The 20426-nt window shown below is 48.0% G+C and overlaps 1 protein-coding gene across 1 annotated transcript; it reads right to left on the bottom strand.

Annotated features, from left to right (window-relative positions):
* Window positions 1-1246: 1246 nt before the first annotated feature.
* Sec13 (SEC13 homolog, nuclear pore and COPII component) lies at window positions 1247-19364 on the bottom strand. The gene is made up of 9 exons (XM_076841255.1): window positions 19317-19364; window positions 16468-16512; window positions 14129-14244; window positions 8723-8874; window positions 8104-8237; window positions 3613-3746; window positions 3306-3429; window positions 2632-2778; window positions 1247-1717 (listed from the first exon to the last, which is right to left on the bottom strand). The coding sequence occupies exons 1-9, from the start codon at window positions 19317-19319 to the stop codon at window positions 1604-1606; spliced, it is 969 nt and encodes a 322-aa protein (XP_076697370.1). The 5' UTR covers window positions 19320-19364; the 3' UTR covers window positions 1247-1603.
* Between the last annotated feature and the right edge of the window lie 1062 nt (window positions 19365-20426).

Here is a 20426-nt window from a genome sequence, read left to right as displayed (position 1 = left end):
AGCACCACATAAAAATAAAGGCATTGTGTTGTGTCCATCTACACCTAAAAATAAATATTAAAAAAATTTTTCCACTGATACGGGGCCTCATGGAGGCTGATCTCACGGGTGAGTGCCATACTGTGCCTGGCTGTTATTTTGTAGTGCTCTACTACTGAGGCATGTACCCAGCCTTAAAGGGGGCCTTTGAGATTTTTTTCTCTCTTGTGATGGGGTCAGACTGGCCTTCAACTCCTGCTTCAGCCTTCTAAGTCTCCCATTGAGTCACACTTTGTGCAGTAATTTTGTATTGGATACTGAACACTATTAAGAGCTGGATTTTTTTTTTCCTACAGAATGTTGGGCTTTTCCCAAACATTGGAATTACTTCTGTTTGGTCCTCTTCCTGGTTGCTTTTCAGGTCTGGCTCGGCCTTTGCTGTAGAGCTCATTCACAGTGTGTTACTGGGGCACGAGGCTGCCTTCTCCTAGGGCTGTGTCATGAAGTCGTTCCGCTGTCAGGAGGCGAGCAAGGGCCAGAGATTGGCCTGTTGTTTTCTGGCCACTAGTTACCATTACAAGCATGAAGTGTCCGGCCACGTCGCCTTGACTCGGCTAGGTGGTGTGTGAGCTACGGAGCACATGGCTTGCTGCAGCTGACTTGAGCAGCAGCCACCGTAGGAAGACAAAACCATTCTCCATTTGTTGAGGGCATCTGACACTAGATCTAGGAAGCCTATCCTTTGCTTGCAGAACAGAGCTTGTTTGTTAGGAAAGGCAGACCTGGACATGATGCTAACCCGAATCAGGGACACCCCTGTCCTGAGGAGTGCATGCCAAGGGATCAGACAAACAGGACCACATCAGAGTTGAACACTTCCACATAGCAAAGAACACTGGCAGGAGAAATTATCTTCATATTGGATAAGGGGTTAATATTTAGAATACTTGAAAACTTACTCTAGATAAAAGGTAAGTGTTAGGGTATATCAGGCCTCTACTGTCATTTCGACCAAAGTGCTTCCACTGTCTTCTGTTTTATTGCTGAAAAATAAGGGAAGGATGCAGTCAAGGGAATAGGGGTCCATATTTGCCTGACCACATTCACATCACCCCTCTCTGGAGCCCAACACTCTTATCAGAGCCCGGTCATGGCCCTTCTGGCCCACCCATCCGCATCAACTTTCAGGGCAGAGTCCTCACAACTGTGGTGCCTTCAACATGAAGCGAATCTTGAAGGAACTCACACTGAGTGAGGCAGCTTGAGTTTTTGCCTCGTTAGTGGTGTGTTACGAAAATGAAGAATTATAAGCAATATGATTTTATTTAGTTTGGGAACAACCTCCCCCCAAATAATGCCCAAACCCAAAAAGGTACATAAAAATGGCCAAAAGTATTTCAAAATAATAGATTTGAAGTCATCTGTAGTTTCTTCAGGACATGAATGGATTGAGCCGGGCAGTAAATTACAAACCTCATAGAATCTTGTTAAGGCAGATGATAGATCTGTGGTAGCATTTGTAAGTGTTCCTAGGAAGACGGTCCTGGTGGAACTGGGTGCTCCTTTTCCCAGGAAAGGGGCAGTCCTGGATTGGCAGGTGGGGAACCAGGCCGCACCTGTGTTGTCACTGCTCGTTCTGCTGGCCCTCTGTGACGGAAGCTGACACGGAGCCCTGGCCCTTATTGACGTCACTGATGCAGACCCACTGCCCATCCACGGACTCCTTCCACAGGGTCACCTGCAGGTTAGCATAGAGACTGTTACTCATCAAAATGCAGGTAGAAGAGGAGGAATCACACTGATACAGGGAGAGGATGTCCCCAGACCAGGGAGCTGGTTATGATTGCACAACCTGACTTCAACTTGGAGGTTAAGTTCTTAAAAAAAAAAAAAATCAGTAGTGTGCCACTTCTACACTGAAGAAATAGCTGAGAGCAGGCAAGATCTGTTTCTCTGCACTCTGTCTCCAAAGGAATGCTGTGTCCTTTGTAGGAAGCCTCAACGTCCAGCGACAGCACCTATGCCTTGTAAAAGTTACCACACACAAGTCTGGGCCTCACGGGAGACTGATCTTTCTTTGTAGGACCTCAGCTGCCTGCGGAGGGTCCCCATTGTCTAGCAACACGTAAACAATATGCTCAGACAACCTTTAAAGGGGGGAGTTTCTGACCCAGGTTATTGTGTGGCTAGGTGACGGTGATAAGTCTAGGTATACTTTACTCCTTCCCTCCTGTAGATTTTAAAAGTGATTAGGAATGTCACTGTACCCTGAGGACCCCTAATCATCATACAGGGTGGGCTGTCATTCCAGCCCTCGCCACTCTGGTTCACAAGAGGGAAGTGTGACATGAAAGCCTCAGGTAGGAGGCTTATAAAAATAAGTACCCTCATACAGCCGTAGACGAACTATGAAAGTGGCTTGTACTGCTTTGTGACCCCCCCTTACAAGTCATAGCTTCTTTTCTGTACTGGGGATTGAACCTAGGGACTCTCAAATGAATCCTAGCCCTCTTTTGAGATAGTAACTGAGAAAACCTAAGTACCTCACCAAGGCTGGCTTTGAACCCGCTGTCGTCCTGCCTGGGATGACAAGGGTGTACGTGGAGGAGCAGCCTCTAACCATCTAATTTAGAGACTGTGGAGTGGACCTACCTTATTGTCTCCACCAGAGACGGCCAGGATGTTGGCGGTGATGGACCAGCTCACGTGCCACACAACATCGTTGAACTTATGCAGTAACTTAGGTGACCACATATTGCCTGAGGCATCATCACAGGTCCAAATGAACACCCGCCCATCCTGGGAAAAGAGGCTGGAGTCAGGAGTCTCCCTCCACAGCTTTGAGCTAGCATCCTTGCCTTTCTACCCTGAGGAACTCGGGCTCTTGCTCTCTAGGGCTTCCCTCATGCTACTTAAGGGAGAAACAGTGAGGCTAGGGATGTGGCTCAAGTGCATGCACAGGGCACGCTCCTCAGCACCCCATAAAAATAAAGTTGTGTCCACCAAAAACTAAATTCTCAAAAATCGCTTTTCTCTTTAAAGCGACATAAACATTCTTGTGTACCAAACAGCCTCTCTCTCTGGGGGCATGGAGTGTAATCTGGGAAGGGTGGCCAGGTGTGCCTTGATTCCTTCCTTGGAAATGCCCCTGGGCACCTTCAGAAAGGCCAGGAGGGGAAAGCAGACCTAAACTCGGCCGCTGGAGGTGCCAATTTCATTGTAATGGTTTATTTGTGTGGCAAGCTACCGGGCTTGTGTCCTTCCAACCTCTAGAGGGGCAAGTCCTGCTAAGCTATCAGGAATGTGCGCAATGGGTCTGGGCTGACCTGGGAGCAGCTGGCGATGGTGCTGGTGGGCAGGCCAATGGAGGGGGCCCAGGCGACATCGCGAACCCAGTCGCTGTGCGCCTCCAGCTTCTGCTCTTCTTTCCACTGGCCATCCTCCTCTTCCCTGCGGGAACACCACAGGAGCATTCACTAGGGAGCTGTGGCACCTTCCTCTCCAGGCCACAGTCTCACCCGCCATTGCTAGAAGTGTGGTGACCGGGGAGGGGTTAAAGAATGTCCTGGTTTGGGAACAGAGGGGACCTTGTGATCGGGCTGAGCGTGGCCGGGGAGCACACAAGCCACCTACTTCCACAGCTTGATAAGGTTGTCACAGCCCCCAGATGCAAACTTCTTGATGTAACTGGGCTTCTGTCCTGACGGCTGGTCGATGAGGCTTCCGGGGACCACGGCAGGGGCCCAACTGACTGCATTGCAGCCAATCTGTAAAGAGGGACCCAGGTGACGAGCACGCCCTTGTGCTCTGCAGCAAAGCACCTCTGTACACACCTGAGGCTGGTGGTCACATCTCCAGTTTTCAGAACTAGACAACACAGCCCACGAGAGAAGAATTACCCACTGATGATTCTCTGTCAAAGAAGCCTAATTGCGTCTTCACACATGTAGAATTAGGGACTTAAAGGTCACCTTTTCTAAATATGTGAAAGGAGGCCACACAGATAAACAAGCACTCTGGAAACGACCACCCTACCTGAGAAGCCCGTCACTTTGTCCCCTTCTAACCACGGCCCAAGCCCCCTCAGCTTTTCCTCCTCCCCTGCCACCCATGTGCTCACTACATTAACCCATCTAATTAGTACAGTGCTGCTGCTGTTTTCCTCATCGTTTTCCTGTTGAACAAACCAGAGTCACCTGACTCCTGGGCCCAGTCGGGCTCTTCTAAATTCTTGAACACTCATCTGGAGCCCAGGCTGAGCAGGCGAGGGCTGTGCCCCTGGCCAGGCTACAGGTCTCCAGCGCCACTAGGAAGTGCCAGGTTGGTCACTCTGGGCTTCATTCTAATTTCATGAGTTACTGGATGGATCCATTTGACAGGTTTTAGTTCACTCACTTTTGGTACTGAGGATTGAATCCAGGGGCGCACTCCCACCGAGCCACATTCCCCCCACCACCCTCCCTGCCTTTTAAAGGTTGTTTTATTGAGAGTGTCTCATTGAGTTGCCGAGGGCCTGGCTAAGTTTCTCAGGCTGGCTCTGAACTCCTCCTGCCTCAGCTGGGATTACAGGCATATGCCAACTAGACCCAGCTCACTGTATTCTTCTCACCCTCAGACTGCTCAGCTGGGCTTCTCTGACACAACCAGCTCTGATCATTTCTCTAGAGGTACCACATTCTGGGCTTTCCCTGTACATTTCCTGCCTCAGACCTGGGATCCCTCTGGTTTGAGAAACTATATTTCAAAATTATAATCTGGGTTCTAGGGATGCTCACAGCCACAGAATTTACATGTGGTTTTGTCTCATGTCACACAAAACTTTCTGCCAACATGGTTACTAAAGACTTTGAGACTTTGCAAATGTCTTCCCCATTCTCCCTCACACTGTCCATCCCCACCAACTGGGAGGGAATCTAGGGGTGCTCTACTACCCACCCACCCAGCCTCCCTTTTTTTTTAATTTTTTTTTTATTTTTTTTTAATTTTTTAGTATTCGGTGGACACATCTTTGTTTGTATGTGGTGCTGAGGATCGAACCCGGGCCGCACGCATGCCAGGCGAGCGCGCTACCGCTTGAGCCACATCTCCAGCCTCCCTTTAATTGAGACAGTCTGGCTAAATTGCTCAGGCTGGCTTTCAGCTTGTGATCCTCTTGCCTCAGCCTATCAGTAGCTGGGATTATGGGTGTGTCCTTGTGCCCAACTCCCCTGAATATTCGATGTTTCTGGTACCAGGAGTTGAACCCAGAGGTGCTTAAACACTGAGCCATATCCCCAGCCCATTTTATTTTTTCAGACAGGGCCTTGCCAAGTTTTTGAGGCTGGCCTTGTGAGCTGCTGGGATTACTTACAGGCATGTGCCACCACGCCTGGCTTGAATATTTTAACTATGTGGCCTTCTCTGATGCTCAGATAAACCCAGGGCCTTGTGAATGTTAGGCACACACTATCACTGAGCAGCACCCCCAGTCCTGAACTCCTTTTTCTTATGCATGAATTATTATGATTGAAGACTGTGATAATCTAACTTGGTTTTGCCCAATTTGTTTTTTTTTTTGTTTAAAGTCCAAAATTTGTTTTTTTTTTGTTTAAAGTCCAATAATTTTACTAGAATCATGTCTCTCTTGGTGACTCTGGGTTGATGTTCTTTTTTTGGTACCAGGTATTGAACCCAGGGGCACTCGACCACTGATCCAAATCCCCAACCATCTTTATATTTTCAGACAGGGCCCAAGTTGCTGAGGCTGGCTTTGAACTCACAATCCTCTTGCCTTAGCCTCCCTAGCCCCTGGGATTACAGGTATGTGCCATCATGCCTGGTGTGGGTTGATGTTCTTAAATACACAATTAGATCTCTTAATCAAGTTTCAAATCCTTTAAAGGTTTTCTTGAATCTTTTTAGTATTTCGTTTTCTTCAGAGACTTGTTGGTATACTTCCCATTTGCCTCTATCAAAAGCTTGCTCCTATACTTCTAATTTCATGTTTTCTATTTCCAATTCTTTCCTGACTTCTGTTTCTTCATTTTTGAGTGTCTCTAATTTTGACTTGTGCTTTTTTTTTTTTTTTTTTTTTGGGTACCAGGGATTAAACCCAGGGTTGCTTAATCAATGAGCCACATTCCCAGCCCTTTTTATTTTTTGGTGGTATGTGTAGTGTGTATGTGTTGTTTTTTTTTTTTTAACTGTTGTTCTTTTATACATAATAGAGTGTATTTTGACATATATACACATAGTATAACTTCCCTTGTGGTTGTACATGAGTTTCACTGGTTGTATATTCATACAAGAACATAGGAAAGTTATGTCTGATTCATTTTACTGCTACTTTCCTATTCCCATCTGCCCTCCTCCTCCTCCTCCCGCTTCATCTAATCCAATGAGCTTCTGCTTTTCCCCTCCCCTGCCCCCTTATCATGTGTTAGCACCCACATACCTGGTCTCCATTTCCATCCATTTACCAGCCAATGCTATAATTTAATCTTTATGGCTGAGTAATATTCATGTGTGTGTGTGTGTGTGGTCTGGGAAGGGTGGCCAGGTGTGCCTGTCCTACCTGATTCTTCTTTGGGAATGCCCCTGGGCGCGCACACACACCACATTTTCTTCATCCATTCTTCTGTTGGAGGTCACCTAGGTTGGTTTCCATAGCCTAGCTTTTGTGAATTGAGCTGCTATAAACATTGATGTGGCTACTTTTTGAGTCAGGGTCTCATTAAGTTGCTGAGGCTGTCTTCTAAATCACAATCCTCTTGCTTTAGCTTCCTGAGCTGCTGGGATTACAGGCATGTGCCACCAGGCCGGGCTCTCCTGATTTATATACATATCTCTTAGCTTGATTTGCAACAGTGGTTACAGTTTGATTCTTTACGTGGGCATGTCTTTGCAGTGTGCTCTCCTTGTAGGGGTGTTATTCTGTGTAATTTTTCTTGGTGTGTCTGTGGTGCTGGGGATGGAACTCGGGGCCTTGAGCATGGCAGGCAGCACCAACCACTGAACTACTCCCAGCCTAGTTTTCTGCTTTACTTATGAGATTAGTGTAGTGATGAAGGTCAGCAACGCCTTTCTAAGTTCAGAGCTCTCTCTCGTTTGGGCAAGTGGTGGCTCACTTCCTGACCCTGTTTCTTCCCGATGTTGGTCTAACCTCTTCTGTCCTTCTGTGTCCCCAACTGGCTCAATTCTGATTTCACCCCAGCAGTCTCCCCTTGCGACAGGCTTGCAGTTCTTTAGTCTTTCCCACTGTGGTACAAGAGAGTGCAAGACCCTCTCAGGCATTTCTCTAAAGAGGACATAGAAATGGCTAGAACCACAGCAAAGATGCTCATTTTGATGAGCAAAATGAAAATACAAACCACAGCAACCACCACCTCACACCCACCAGGACAGCGCTGACCACAGAGATGCCTGTTGGTGAGGATGTGGAGGAGGAGTACCCCGTGCTGCTGCTGGGAACACAGGATGACGACATGGCTCAGCAAATTCACCTCAGTGCACCCAGGGGAAACCCACCCATTGATGCAGAAACCTGTCCCTGAACATTCACAGTAGTATCTGGTCATGACAGCTGAAGGTGCCCATCAGCTGGGGAATGGCCAAACATGACATGCACAGCCACAGTGCAGCATGACTGGCCATAGAAAGGAACATGCAAGACATGCTGTGACATGGGTGAGCCCTGAGAATCTCACAACTGTTAGTTCCCCCTTTCATTCATGAGTTTGTGAGAACAAGGCACACGGCAGGGGCTCCATAGGTGTGTCCCCTGCTGTCCACACTGTTTTCTGGACAGTTTCAAACTTAAGGTCCAATGCCCAGGAGCACATGGAACTCAGCCACCGTGATGCTTTCTATAGCCACCTCAACTCTAGGGGTCCCAGTGGCTGTTGCAGGGCGTGTTGACCAAGCCATCCACAGCTAAGGCAACAGGTGGGTGGGCTGCTGCTGCCCCATCCCTCCCCACAGGGGGGCTTACCAGGAGGAGCCAGTAGCAGCAGAGGCTGTGCAGCTGCTCGGGCTTCGGAACAGAAGGCTGAAGCATGTGACCAGCAGCCCTCCTGGCCCACAACTCACCACCCCCCAGGCCACACACAGCACTACCCTCTGCATGAAGGCAGGGGCTGGACTTACGGTGTGAGCGTTGTTGATCTTCTTCACTTCCCACTGGCCTTCCCCGGTGTAGGTCAGCAGGGAGATGGCCCCATCCGAGCTCCCACAGGCCAGGATCAGGCCGTAGTCATGGGGGGCCCAGCACACAGAGTTCACTATGGAGGGAGAGGGGGCAGTGAGCGGGGACAGCAGGCGCGGAGCCGCGGACCGTCGGTTTCCCAGATCTATGGCTTTACTACATTTCTAAAATAACTGCAGGGATCACTACGGGCAATTGTGATTTTGTCAAAGAAACAATTATCTACTAACGTTATCATTTCATCATGGGTCTTCAAAAGAGTAGAAGGAAAACCACCTGAGAATAAAGGCTGGTACTTATATGAATAAACCTTAAGGAAAATTCACTGTGTTGTGCTTACGCTTCTCATTTTGCTTTGGACTGGCTTTGGATTTGGGGCCTTATCCCACCTGTAAGGGGCATAAACCCGAGATACCCACAGCTAGGGTGGGAGTGAGGGACTGGCAGAAGGCCAACCAATCCCAGGGGACAGATAAGCCCCACTACAAGAAGGGAGCTAGGGCTTCAGAAGGACAGAGTCCCTCTTCACCCAAGGGTTAACTGCCCACCAGCCCCATGTACCGGAAGAGTCATGTCCCGAGTGCTCGTGGGTCTTCTCCCAGGTGCCGTTTTCCTCTTTCCAGATAATGACTTTCCGGTCGTAGGAGCAGGATGCCAGGATATTGCCATACATGGGGTGGGCCCAGGCCACCTGCCACACAGGACCCTCATGCCTGCAAGGGGAGGGGTTGGAGCTGCTCAGGGGGAGTCAGGGGAACCCAGGGCTCTGCCAGGCTCTATTCTGGACAGAACTAAATAAAGTCTGCCCAAGAATTCCAAAAGGGGGGCTGTGGCTGTGGCTCAGCGGTAGAGCGCTTGCCTAGCACGTGTGAGGCCCAGAGTTCGATCCTCAGCACCACATAAAGATATTGTGTCCATCTACAACTAAAAAATAAATATTAAAAAAAAAATTCAAAAAAGGACAGTACAGAATGCCACTGCCACAGGGACACTTACTAGACAGTGAGGACCCTAATGTCCTCAGAGGTTGAGCACCTTGAGGTAACAGTCTTTTGACAGACAGGACTCCAGCAGCCTCCCTGTGGCAGCCAGGAGAAACCTCGCTCTGATTGCAGCTAGCAGTGCCCGTGTCCACTGTTGTCTACACCCATAGGTGATCAGCACCTGTAGATGAAGTCACAATCCACTTTCCACACTCAGCTTCTGTGTTTTACTTTGATATTTTTCATCTGTTCAAAAGGCATGTCCTTCCCTTCTCATCTGTCCATTCACCTGCTGACAGGCACCATCTGCATAGGCTGCAGCAGGTCTGGCACGGGGGCTGCTCCTGTGGTCAGGGAGGGCTGCATGCTCAGCACACAGCGGGCAGCCTGCAGGTACTTAGGCCCCTGCAAACCCACTCCCCACTCCCCAGCTCTGGACTTCGGGCCAGGGTCAGATCTCCCTGTGGCTTTTTTTTTTTTTTTTTTTTGGCGGGGGGATTTGTTTTTTAGTTGTAGATGAACACAATACCTTTATCTTATTTATTTATTTTTATGTGGTGCTGAGAATCGAACCCAGGGCCTCACACCTGCCAGGAAAGTGCTCTACCACCGAGCCACAGCCACAGCCCCTTGACTTTGTCTCTTTATTTAAAAATGGACCTATCAATAAGATTTCTTTCACAAGGTGGTCACAAGGGTTAAATGTGATAACTCACATACAAAGCTTATAAAAATGCTTGGTACAAAAAGCAAAAAAAGGATGTTGGGGAAAAGGTACACTCACACATTGCTGGTTGGGACTGCAAATTGTCACAACCATTATGGAAAGTGGTTTGGAGATTCCTCAGAAAACCTGGAATGGAACCACCATTTGATCCAGTTATCCCACTCTTTGGTTTATACCTAAAGGACTTAAAATCGGCATACTACAGTGACACAGCCACATCAATGTTTATAGCAGCTCAATTCACAACAGCTAAACTATGGAACCATCCTGGGTACCCTTCAACAGATGAATGGATAAAGAAAATGTGGTACATACACATAATGCAATCCTACTCAGCCTTAAGGAAGAATGAAATTATGGCATTTGCTGGTAAAAGGATGGAGCTGGAGAATATCATGCTGAGTGAAATTAGCTAATCCCCCCCAAACCAAAGTCTGAATGTTTTCTGATATGCAGATGCTAACTCAATAAGGGGGGCGGGGTGGCTAGGAAAGAATAGAGGTACTTTAGATTAGACAGAGTGAAGGGAGGAGAGGGGGTAGGGGGTAGGAAGGAGAGTAGAATGAATCTCAGATATTACCCTATGTACATATATAACTACATGACTAGTGTGATTCTACATCATGTACAACCAGAAGAATGAGACATTATGCTCCATTTATGTATGATGCATCACAGTGCATTCTACTGTCATGTATAACGAATGAGAATTAAAAAAAAAAAAAAGACACTTAGCCTTTAGCTCTGAAATTTAAATGACACAGTATTAAAAGTGTGCTGCGAGTCCCTAAGAGCACTGTTAAGACAATGACAAGACATGAGGTGCTCCTGAATGGCAGCGGTGTGTCACCCACGACCCCACACACTGTGCAATCCTCATGGCCACCATTTCAGAATCTCACCCTGTGGGTTTGCTTTCTACAGCTACTTGTGATGCCAGTATCTTGGGTTCAAGTTCCTCTAAAGAGCAGACCTTAGAAAAGGGGTGTGTGTAGGCAATTTGTTTTGGAAAACAATCCTCCTATAACTAGGAAGAGAAAAAAAATGGTGAAAGGGGAAACCAATCCACTGTTATGTTTTTGAGCCGATTCCTACAATGTGGATTTGGGAGTATCAACTGCTGGGAACCTTTGCAGAAACACGGGGAATATACCCCAATATTGTCTGGCCAAGGCAGGGAAGCAACAGCATATGTCTACTGGCTCCAATGCCATAATTTAATAGGAACATCACTGACCTGGACATCAAGGTTTACATAAGACTTGGAATGTCGAGATGTCTTATTTCTCCAGACTCATCTCTACCACCCCCTTGGTATTTCTCTGAAGAATTAAAGTCATATTTCTTTTTTTTTTTTTTTTTGAGGACATCAGAACTGTATTTAATAGGATCTCCTTTTTCTAAAGCCCCAGCGCATTAAATCCTGCATATTGACAATGTTGAATTTTACCCAATCCCTGTGCTCCTGGAAAATAGTTATGGCTTAAAAATCTCCCACACTGTTGAGTTCCTGTACACAACACAGTACAAAGAAACACCTCCATGTGATTTTTTTTTTTTAATGAAGACTGAGTTTTTTTAAATACATTTATTTATTTATTTATTTATTTATTTATTTATTTATTTTAATGTGGTGCTGAGGATCAAACCCAGTGCCTCACACATGCTTGGCAAGCACTCTAGCACTGAGCTGCAACCCCAGCCCTGTCCTCCATATGATTTTTCTTTTCTTTTTTTTTTTTTTTTATTGGTTATATTCTGCTACCTTTCCTATCCTCTACTATCCCCCCTCCCCTCCCCTCCCCTCCCATCTTCTCTCTCTACCCCATCTACTGTAATTCATTTCTCTCCTTATTTTTTTCCCATTCCCCTCACAAACTCTTATATGTAATTTTGTATAACAATGAGGGTCTCCTTCCATTTCCATGCAATTTCCCTTTTCTCTCCCTTAAAGTCAGATTTCTTAATGACCCATGCACACCCATGTTCACAGCAGCACAACTCATAAGAGCCAAATCATAAGAACCAGCCTAGGTGTTAGTCAACAGATGAATGGATTAAAAAAATGTAGTATAGGGGCTGGGGCTCAGTGGTAAAGTGCTCGCCTTGCACGCACAAGGCCCTGGGTTCGATCCTCAGCACCACATAAAAATAAATAAGTGAAATAAAGGTATTGTGTCCAACTATGATTTAAAAAATATATATTTTTAAAAAATGTGATATACACACACAATGGAATTTTATTTGGCCTAGAGAAGAAAAAAATTATGTAATTTTCAGGAAAATGGATGAAACTGGCGAGCATATGTTAGTTGAAACATACCAGACTCAGAAAATCAGCAGTCAATTATGTGAAAGGTGGAAAGAAAAACAGGGAAAAAGGATTTCATGAAAATAGAAGGGAGACCAGCGGCTCGGGAGGCTGAAGCAGGAGGACCACAAGTTCAAAGCCAGCCTCAGCAACAGCAAGGCACTAAGCAACTCAGTGAGACCCTGTCTCTAAATAAAATTCAAAATAGGGCCAGGGGTGTGGCTCAGTGGTCAAGTGCCCCCGGGTTCAATCCCCTGTACCCTACTCCAGGGTGGGGTAGAAAAAGAAGGGAGCCCTTTAGGATAGAAAAAATGAATTAGGGAGAGAAACTGGAGGCACTGGTGATTGATTTGATCAAATCATGGGCGGCGGGGGGCGGAGACCACCAAACCAAACCCGCTCAATGCCCAAGAGACACCCTTGGTTACTTCTCTGCCCTAGGGCAGCAGCCACTGCCCTCTGGCTGGACAAAACTATGTTCCCAACACCTGCAAAGGAGCTGCTGATGGCATTGAACGGACTTGAGTCCCAGCAATGGCACAGTTCTGACAGAGGCAGAGACATGTTTGGCTTTGGCTTTCACATCACTTGAGCAGCAGGAAAACCGGCAGGGAGCTCAGCTCCTGCACAGGACTCTGGCAGCTGGCTCCTCAGTCACTCGACCTCAACACCCAGGTGGAGGGTGACTTTTAGGCCCATTTCCCCAAATAGGTGACAGTCTGCTTTAACGCAGCTCAATACATCCTGGCACCTCTGTCAGAGCTCTGCTCCTGGGCAGTCTAGCAAGGTCAGGGATGCTCAGAATAGGGCACAAAAAGAAGCAAGCTGACCACACCAACCCCCTGATCTTGAAACAGGTACCCTGACACTGAAATCAACAACTGATAAGCGCACACGTGGCATGACTGACTCTAGCGGCACGTTTAATAATCATTGTGATGCAAAGTCACGGTATTCTAAGAGCTACAACTGCAATGTCAAATGAAAATACCTGTGATATCCATTGGTGCCAAAGTGACAGCACTACAAACACTACTGTGGTTTCTGCTGCACCTCCAAAATTAAAGGAAGTGTGAAATATCAGAGTCACGAAAAATAAAGGTGATTCTTTTTCCTCTTGCTCCAGTTCCCGGAACCCTGTGTTCTTCCCACAGCACCTTGTGGATCTCAGGTTAAATTCCACAACTCTGTGAAAGGCAGGGAACTTGGGGGTGGAGCATAAAAGTGATTCAGGATCTCAGTAGGGAGGAGGGGAAATCAAACATATTCAATCAACACCTCCCATTGGCAAACAGAACAACAGATTAAAAAGTTTATTCTTATAGTAAAGCTCTTGAGATTACACAGGCTAAACCATATAAAATGTCATCGTTTACCACTATTTTTTTTTTTCGGGCCAGGGATTGAACCCACGGGCACTTAAGTAGTGAGTCACATCCCTGGCCTTTTTTATTTTTTTGAGAGACAGGATCTTGCTCAGTTGCTGAGGCTGGCCTCAAACTTGTCATCCTCCTGCCTCAGCCTTCCAAGTTGCTGAGATCACAAGCACGTGCCTCCACACGGGCTGTTTAAATGTATCAGTACCTGCTCACACTGGGGGCTGGCTGTGTAACACATGCTCCTTGGGAAGGAAGCAGGATGAGCCCATCTTGAGGGTATGTAGATAAGGATTCAAGAGGTAAACTGCCTCATTTGCCCCAGGTCCTCTAGTAGGTGTGTGTGTGTGTGCAGATCCGAGATTCACGGCCAGATCCACCTGTGCCCTTAGTTGTATCCCCCCTAGGGACATATGGTGAGGTCAACTGGGGTACTGGGACCCAGCCATCTTTGCTAAATGTACTTTGGGGTTGCTCTGAATCCTGGCTCCATCCTTTCCTCAGGCTCAAGGCAGGGCCTGAGGTGTCATATGATTCTGGCAAACCTTCCCTGGGCTTGCCCACACTTACCCCCTGAGGTCGGCGATGAGGATCTGTCCCCCGTTGCGCACATCGAAGATTTTGACAGACCTGTCTGAGGAACAGGTTGCCAGGCGGGTGCCATAGTAGTCCATCTGGGCATCATGCTGCAAAGGGAGGACAGCTCAGGAAGCTTGCAGGCTGGGCTGGGTAGGCGGGGTGAGGGCAGTCACCAGACAGAGACTAATTTGGACTAATCTACCCGGAACTCACTTTTTGGTATTGGGAATTGAACCCAGGGGCACTTTACCACTGAGCCACCTCTCCAGCCCTTCTTAAGACAGGGTCTTGCTAAGCTGATGAGGCTGCTCATAATTTGTGATTCTCCTGCCTCAGCCTCCCAAGTCCCTGGGATTATAGGTGTGCCCCACTGCATCCAGTCACCCAAAACTAATTTGATTCCAAAGAATTGTCATCACTAGGCAAGGAGATACTCTCTTCTAGGTGACGCCTTTCCAAAAGGGACAAAACAAACCATACTCAGCTGGTTTTACATACCCTTTACACACTCTCAGGAAGGTCTCTTTAATTCTGTTCTGTCGGGTGAAGATGGGGAAACCAAAGCTGGCCCAGCCCCACCCTTTCTCCTTTCTCTCAGGCTCCATGGTGAATTGGGAAAGGTACACCGAGGTCCAGCTCAGCCCCAGAACCCAAGGCTAACACTTGAAAATAGGTCCCAGACAGGTCCTCGGGCCTGCACACAGGGTCCCACTCAAGATATTTGGGTTCCTGACTCCATCCAGGGGACCTTTTCTATATGTTGTGCCTAGTAACTCTGACTCCCACCCAACGGAAACAACACCTCAGGTGTCACTGGCTATGCCACTCATGAACCAGATTCCCAATGCTGCCTGACCACCCACAGCTGGGTTGGCTCCTGCCCACAGCCCCTTCTCTCTGAGTGATAATTCCTCTAGGCACTGTGCCTACTGCCCTCTACCCTGGCCCTTCTGCTTGCGGGCTCTCCCTATTCCAAGGATGCTATTCCCTAGCTGTCCCACCTGGAGGGTTTCAGAAGTGATTAGCTGTCACCCCTGTGGTCACCATGAGCAACTGACTCCTCTTTGGAAATCAGCCCCCCTCCCCTGCTGTGTCGGGTCTGGCTTTCTGGGGGGCAAGCAGTGCAGGTGCATTCCTGAGGTTCTTCTCCAGCAGGTGTTACCATACTGTGAGAGGAAGCAAGGCATAATACCAAAGAGATTCAAATCCTAGCTCCTTATCTTATCTGCTGTGCAACCTTTGGGTAGCGACCTCACCTCCTTCAGCTTTAATTTCCATATTTAAAAATGGTCTAATGACTGCTCTCTGCTTCAACATTTGTAAGGCAGTCTGAAGGAGATATGAATGGAAAGTACTTAGTATGGGGTCTGATGTTTAGTAAGCAAATGTCCATAATTATGATTTTGCCTCACCTGCTTCCCAAACTCATGCAAGTAGGTAGCATAGCCACCATTCTTCCCATGAGACTCACAAAAGGCAAGACAGTAGCAATAGAGCCTCATACTGGATCTTCCTGCCCATAGTGCCATGCTGTATTCAAGGAGGTATGGTCTCACAGCTAGACTGCTTGTGACTAAACCAGAAACAGATTAACTCTGCCATTAGGCCAATTCTCAGAAACCTGAAAGCAGCTATTGAGTGGCCAGGCTGAGGGTGGTAACCCAGCATGAAATGCTGGTTAAGCCTGTGTCCTGCTCAAAAATTACCTGTACTCCAGTGGCCCTACTGGAGTTTTTCCTGCTGGAGACTTTGATCTCTGGACCTCCTGCAGTCATAGTCTCTTATGGTGAACCTTGTGTTTACCTCTTAGGAAATGCCCTCAGCAGTGACTTCTGGTTTGAAGGGCCTTGTCTGGCCATCATCTGCGGTGGTCCCACCTGCTCTGCCTTGGTCTTTCACTGTGGCTGCTGGCTGGCTTTCTACATCATCTTCCTTCTCTCCTCATTTAAGCCCCTTTGCAGAGGGACCAAGAAGTGACAGCAGGAGGAAGACTGGGAAGACAACAGTCAAGCCTCACACCCACTTGGCCTCCATCCGAGAGCAAGTTACTGTGTTGGCCAAAGACCAAGGGCCCTGAGTGACAAACTGCTCCTAAGCGCCCCTCAGCAGGGAGGTCAGACTATCATAGCCCTGCTAATTCAGACAACACTGCTGATACTGCTGGGAGAATGACCACACCCCCTGAGGCTACAGCCTGACTAGCAACCACTGTACAGCCACACATGGGTTCATAAAAATGATCAATAGAAAGGGGAATGAAAAATCCATGCTTTGTCCCTCCCACAGAAATGCCCATGCCCAAAGCCCCAGAGGAAGGATTAAATACTCACAATCATATCCTCATGGGATGTATCTACAGTGTTGATTACTGATACCTGGAATCAAAGATGGTGCTGGTAAATTAACTGACAGCAGAATGCAATATCACCTCATTAAGCCCACTTTTTTTTTTTTTTTAAGTTCTTGACTGCAAGGGGTAGTTCTTATCTTTGAGAAGTTTGCACATAAAGATGCCAACATCTGAGAGAACCGGTGCTTACTCAGCATGCACCTTTGACCTGCTTTGCCACCATCCTTTAAGATTATAGGAGTCCTAGGGGGTGGCGGTAGACATGGACTGGACCTAGATGAGAAGGAGCAATTGGCCGGATGGCAAGGGGTGGGCGAGTACTGTCTAAGCATAGGGATAAACAAGCAAAGACCCAGAGGTCTGAGAGAGCTCGATGTGAACTGCGGAATGACAAGCAGTCTGCCTCTGAAGGTGTGGTGGAGCCTGGAGGGAGTCCTAGTTCCCTTCTTGGATGGAAGCCTCTGAGGTCCCAGGCGCTTATCTATGACTTGGAGACTTGATTCAAACTTCTCCTGAGTCAGCTCCCTGGTCTACCGCTTATGATGGACTATCACACCTAGTGGCATCCAGGTTCAATAGTTTGAAGGGCTGGGACACAGGTGTTATGGCATCAACCTCCTCATTCTGTGAGATGTAGCTCAAATGAGCCCCCCCATTAAAGATTCTCAAATCCTTGACTGGCTGGACTCCTGCATAATTTCAGCCCTGCACACCTACAACACTTTGTGCTGTTTCTTCTCCCCACTAAAGGGGGAGCACCCTGGAACCTTGCACTCAGTCACATGCAGTTCTGAAACCCTTCAAATCATCTACTGCAAACACAAGGAACTCAGTGACTATTTGCTGAATGAATACATGAACAAAAATTGACTACTTTTTCTTTGCTCAACCATTATTCTCTTAATTCATTGGATAGAAAAGGAGACTTGAAAAGATTTCAGTTTGGAACTGACATTTCTTTCCTTTTTGTTTTGATACTAGGAATCGAACCCAGGGATGTTTTACCACTGAGCCATACCCCTAACCCTTTTTTGTTTTGTTTTTATTTATTTATTTTATTTATTTTGAGACAAGGACTAAGTTGCCCAGACTAGCCTTGAACTTGTCATTCTGTCTCAGCCTCCCCAATTGCTAGGATTATAAGCACGTGCTACCACGACTGGCTGGTACTGACATTTCTTAACTATTTCACCCAGTTCATACTTTCTAACACAAGCCCTGCAAATATAAAGTCTGACTTCACTTTTCAGAAAGATGTATCACAGTAGAGGATGGTAGCAAAGCAGGTCAGAGGCGCATGCTGAGTAAGCATCAGTTCTCTCGAAAATTCTAACTCCTCCAAAAGTGGGCTCCCAAGGTCCTCAAATGCAAGAAAGAAAAAGGAGTCTCCTGTGCGTTGAACTGTCAGGATACAAAGTGGTTTCACATGTGCCCTGGGAGGTACCATGTAGAGTCAATTACAGTCACCTGACACACTAAGGCACTGAAGAAGCCCAGAAAACAAGAAACACTTGACAAAGTCACAGAGCTAAAGGCAGAGCTGGGGAAAGAGTCATCCCCCAATCTACCAACTCCCAGCCACAATCCATTCCACCAGACATCCACTGAGAACATAAAATAGTTGTTGCGCTGAATTCCCTAAATCTAATGGCTGAAAGAGAGTCAGGAAGAAAGTTTGCTGACAGATAGTTTTGTACTGGATTATTAAAGAACTTTAGAAGCAGCATTCATTTCTAACCACCTTCACCCACCAGCCAAGATTGGCGAACCATGCTTGTAAACAAGTGTGTTTTAAAGCCTTTTGTTCTCCCAAGCAGAATGCAATATCACCTCATCAATATCTCCTCCTCTTTATCCTGGCGGATAAAAGATAATAATAACCTGAAATAATCTGTTATTAGTACTGTTAAACAGTAAGAAGCAGCACTCAAAACCAATTCACCTCTTCAGAATCACGAGTCACAAGTAACTTAGAATGAGGTGAACACTGAGAATCAGTGCTTCCAACTTTATTAAGCCTAAGAACCAGAGGCGAAAAGAGCAGCAGAGTAGCTCCCTGCAGAACAAGAACTAATCCCAGGGCTCTCATTCCTGGGTTCACGAAGGCTCCCTCAAACCTGCAGCTCAGGCATATCCATTTTCCTAAGAGCATGCATTTACCACAGGGTACCAAACTCAGTCTGGAGACTTCCATTCATTAGTTCATTCATGCTCAAGGAACGGTATGAACAGTAAGCGACAGACACCACAGAAATTTTAAACAACGGCGGCCTCATTCAGTTGGTCTTTCCTGAACCGCCCCTCATACCTGGGGACGCTGTGCTCAACTGGTCACAATTGAGCTGTTAGAGGTGGTAGGCGGCAGAATGGAACGGTTAGGAAGGTTCGAGAACTCAGCTCGGCCCCTGACCAGCTAGCTCTGCAAGAGGCTTTAACTCTCAGCGAAAGCTTTTCTCGTCTGCAGGGTGACGACACCTTCACGAGGCTCGGCGGGCGGAGATTACGAGCAACACCTGGGGTTTCTAAGGCCTCGATATACAGTAGCTCCTATGGCGTTTGGGGTCTTCAATGGCGGAAGGAAGAGGACGGGGATAAGAGGAAGACAGGGCAGCGGCGCGGCCCGCAGAGCCCCGGGAGGTGCCGCGGCCTCGTCCGGGTCTCTCGCTCGGAAAGGTCCACAAGGACGCGGACAGAGCACCCAAACCTCCAAGTAGTGAGGAGGAGCTGAACGGCCCCAGCCCGGGCTTTGAGCCTCAGCGTGGCCAAAGCCTTGGTGTGGTCCGAACCCTGCTCCGCGACCCCAGCTGAGCTGAGGCGAAAGCGACTCACCATAGCTGCTGCGAGAGCGACTCCCGGTCTCGGACGTGGCAGCCTGAGGCGTCGCGTCCGGACGTCTCACTTCCGGCGCCGTGTCGGCAGGACTAACGGCCCGTCGCTCTGAAGCCTCCGGGTAGCAACACGCTCGGCTTGCGCGGAGGTCCGGCGTCTTCCACAGGCCGCGCCCGGCCCTTCTGTGGCTCCTCCTCTTTATCCTGGCGGAACGCGGGAGGTCCAGGGGGCGGGGCTCTGGTTGCCTTGGCGACCCGGGCGGAGGCGGTTGGACTCTGAAGCTCTAGGGAGTTAGCTATCCTGACCTAGCTGTCCCTTTTCCTGAGACCTAGAAGTGAAAGCATTAATGATGGCAGCTTCACGGGTCCCTCGGCGGTTCTGGGTATGACCGGCTTTTTGATGAATATAGGAAGATGATTAATTTTGTGGGGGTTGAGGGGACTGGTCTTAGCTCTTCATTTTTGATCCCTCCTAAGGACCGCCCTGCCGTCCCTAAGCCCCAGGACCTATGACTTTAGAGACTCCCAGTTTCCCCTTGCAAACGGAAAGCCTGGGATCCTGTGAGGCTGGCTGGCTTATCAGGTAGATTCCCCCAGGCGTGGAGGGACCTCAGCCAAGCTCCTGTATCTGGAGTCCAGGAGTCCAACCCTCAGTGTCCCCAACTCCTAGCTGCCTGGCTTTCCCAAGGGAGGGCAGCCAAGGATCTCTCCACAAGCACATGGAGAATTCCGCACTGCAGGACAGAGCCTGGGCCACACATGGTCTAGGCCTGGGCCCACTCAAGTACTAGGGGGCAAGCAGCTTTCAGGGGAGACTTGCTTTCTTTAGTGAGTCACAGTCCTTCAGTTTCCTCTGTAGAAACTGGGGCTAAAAGTCCTGCTCAGTGATGTCCCCAGGAAGATGTTGATAGGCACAGGCTGTCAAGGAGCTTTGGAGAGGAGGCCCGGGGAGTTCCCTGTTAAATAAGTCTCAGGAAGCAAGCCAGCCTTCCATGCCCACCCCAGCTTCTGAGATTTATTTCTCTCCAATGAAGAAATATTGTGGGGGCATGAGGGGGTGGTTCTTTTTTAAAAATATTTTTTAGTTAAAGATGGACATGATATCTTTATT

The sequence above is a fragment of the Callospermophilus lateralis genome, chromosome 20 (genome assembly GCF_048772815.1).
Source record: "Callospermophilus lateralis isolate mCalLat2 chromosome 20, mCalLat2.hap1, whole genome shotgun sequence".
Classification (NCBI taxonomy): domain Eukaryota; kingdom Metazoa; phylum Chordata; class Mammalia; order Rodentia; family Sciuridae; genus Callospermophilus; species Callospermophilus lateralis.
The sequence above is the reverse complement of the archived record's forward strand: the minus strand, read 5'-3'. Positions and strand labels throughout refer to the sequence as shown.

Coding starts and splice junctions, on each gene's coding strand:
- Sec13 (XM_076841255.1), bottom strand. Junction 8,875..14,128: donor CTCATCGCCGACCTCAGGGG/GTAAGTGTGGGC, acceptor CTCCCCTTGCAG/GCATGAGGGTCCTGTGTGGC. Junction 8,238..8,722: donor CTCGGGACATGACTCTTCCG/GTACATGGGGCT, acceptor CTCCCTCCATAG/TGAACTCTGTGTGCTGGGCC.